At 44.1% G+C, this 1,265-nt stretch overlaps 1 protein-coding gene across 1 annotated transcript; it reads left to right on the top strand. All coding sequences in view use genetic code 11, as the record gives it.

Moving 5' to 3' along the window:
- Positions 1–7: 7 nt before the first annotated feature.
- On the top strand, positions 8–623 carry EGR_11196 (hypothetical protein; the record flags this gene model as incomplete). Its single annotated transcript, XM_024500443.1, has 3 exons — positions 8–55; positions 104–298; positions 510–623. The coding sequence occupies 3 exons, from the start codon at positions 8–10 to the stop codon at positions 621–623; spliced, it is 357 nt and encodes a 118-aa protein (XP_024345141.1).
- Between the last annotated feature and the right edge of the window lie 642 nt (positions 624–1,265).

The following is a 1,265-nucleotide window of genomic DNA, read 5'->3' on the forward strand; positions in this document are numbered from 1 at the left end:
AAAATTGATGGATATTAAAGCTACTAAATTCCTTACTCTTCTCCACGACTCGTGTGTGATGAGGAAATTGAACTAATTTTCTCTATTTTCGTCGTGTTTTCAGGTACGGGTGGAATTATTCACATGGTTAAACTGGGTCCTTCATGATTTTATTACTCATCCACCGCTCTTCGATTTTCGTTTCGCCAGTAGGGACAGTGCCAAGGTGGATGTTGCCGTGGGCCTCAGGGACCGCGCCGACGTTTCTCCCAACGCTCACGTTCGTGTGCTCTCCACCGTCCTTTACGTGGTCGACCTCGTACGCGGTTCCGACTCTTATTACAGGTCAGCTTCCCCTCACTTCTCGTCTTCCATATTTCCAATTCCCCTCCCAAAGACCTGCTACAATTCTTGCTGCTTAGATTATTATTTTTGGAGCGTTTAGTTGATTAGTTTATCCAAACTTGTATCTAACATAAATAAGTGCAATTGTGTAACGACAGCTATTCAATCGTAACAGTCATTCTCAGGGTGGAAATGTGAAGGAGTCCATCTTCGGCGATGAGCTGCGTCGGCACTGGGTTCGCCGTGCCCGGGGCCGCATAATCACGGAGCCTTTCCTTGAGATGATTGGCATCCCCTAGAGGGTGAACTGTCAATGATTCGCGGATGCGTTTAGTCTGTTTGTCTTATTAACTCACGTTTTGGGTCATTCATGGAAATCTGCTCACTTTATATGGATTGCTTCCCCCTGCAAGAATATGTTTTATCCATTAAAAAGTGCTGATCAAGTTTCCGACGTGTAGATTCGCAGAGCCTTAATTTGTCTCCCCGTCTTCCATTACATCACTTTACGTGGTATGTTGGAAGGGTGTATTTCTTCGTGTTATGAGTTGCTTAGTTGTGTCTTGTATCACCGAGTCTTTTAAAGCCATATTGTAGTCATGTGATTGAGCTCTTCTTGTCCTAATGACGGCGTAAGTATTCCCCATAGAATGGTACCAGTGGTGCTGGAAATATTATTCGTCGTGACTTTAATCATGCCTTGATTTGTGGAATCTGGTCACTCACCAATTGAAGAGCTCTCTCTAAACAACGGTATGCATCGAGTGTTTTTTGTGTGCGTCTCAAATGCACCCTATTGTTGATGTTGAAAGCGTGAATAGTAGTTGGAACCTTGAAACCCTTTGACATCTCCGTGGACTGGACTCGCTGTTGGTTTTCGCAGTTTTGAAATCGTTGTGACTCACCACAAGGCATAAGTAGTGCGAATACTTTTGCCAAAT

Source organism: Echinococcus granulosus (assembly GCF_000524195.1).
Source record: "Echinococcus granulosus chromosome Unknown EG_S00490, whole genome shotgun sequence".
Lineage (NCBI taxonomy): Eukaryota > Metazoa > Platyhelminthes > Cestoda > Cyclophyllidea > Taeniidae > Echinococcus > Echinococcus granulosus.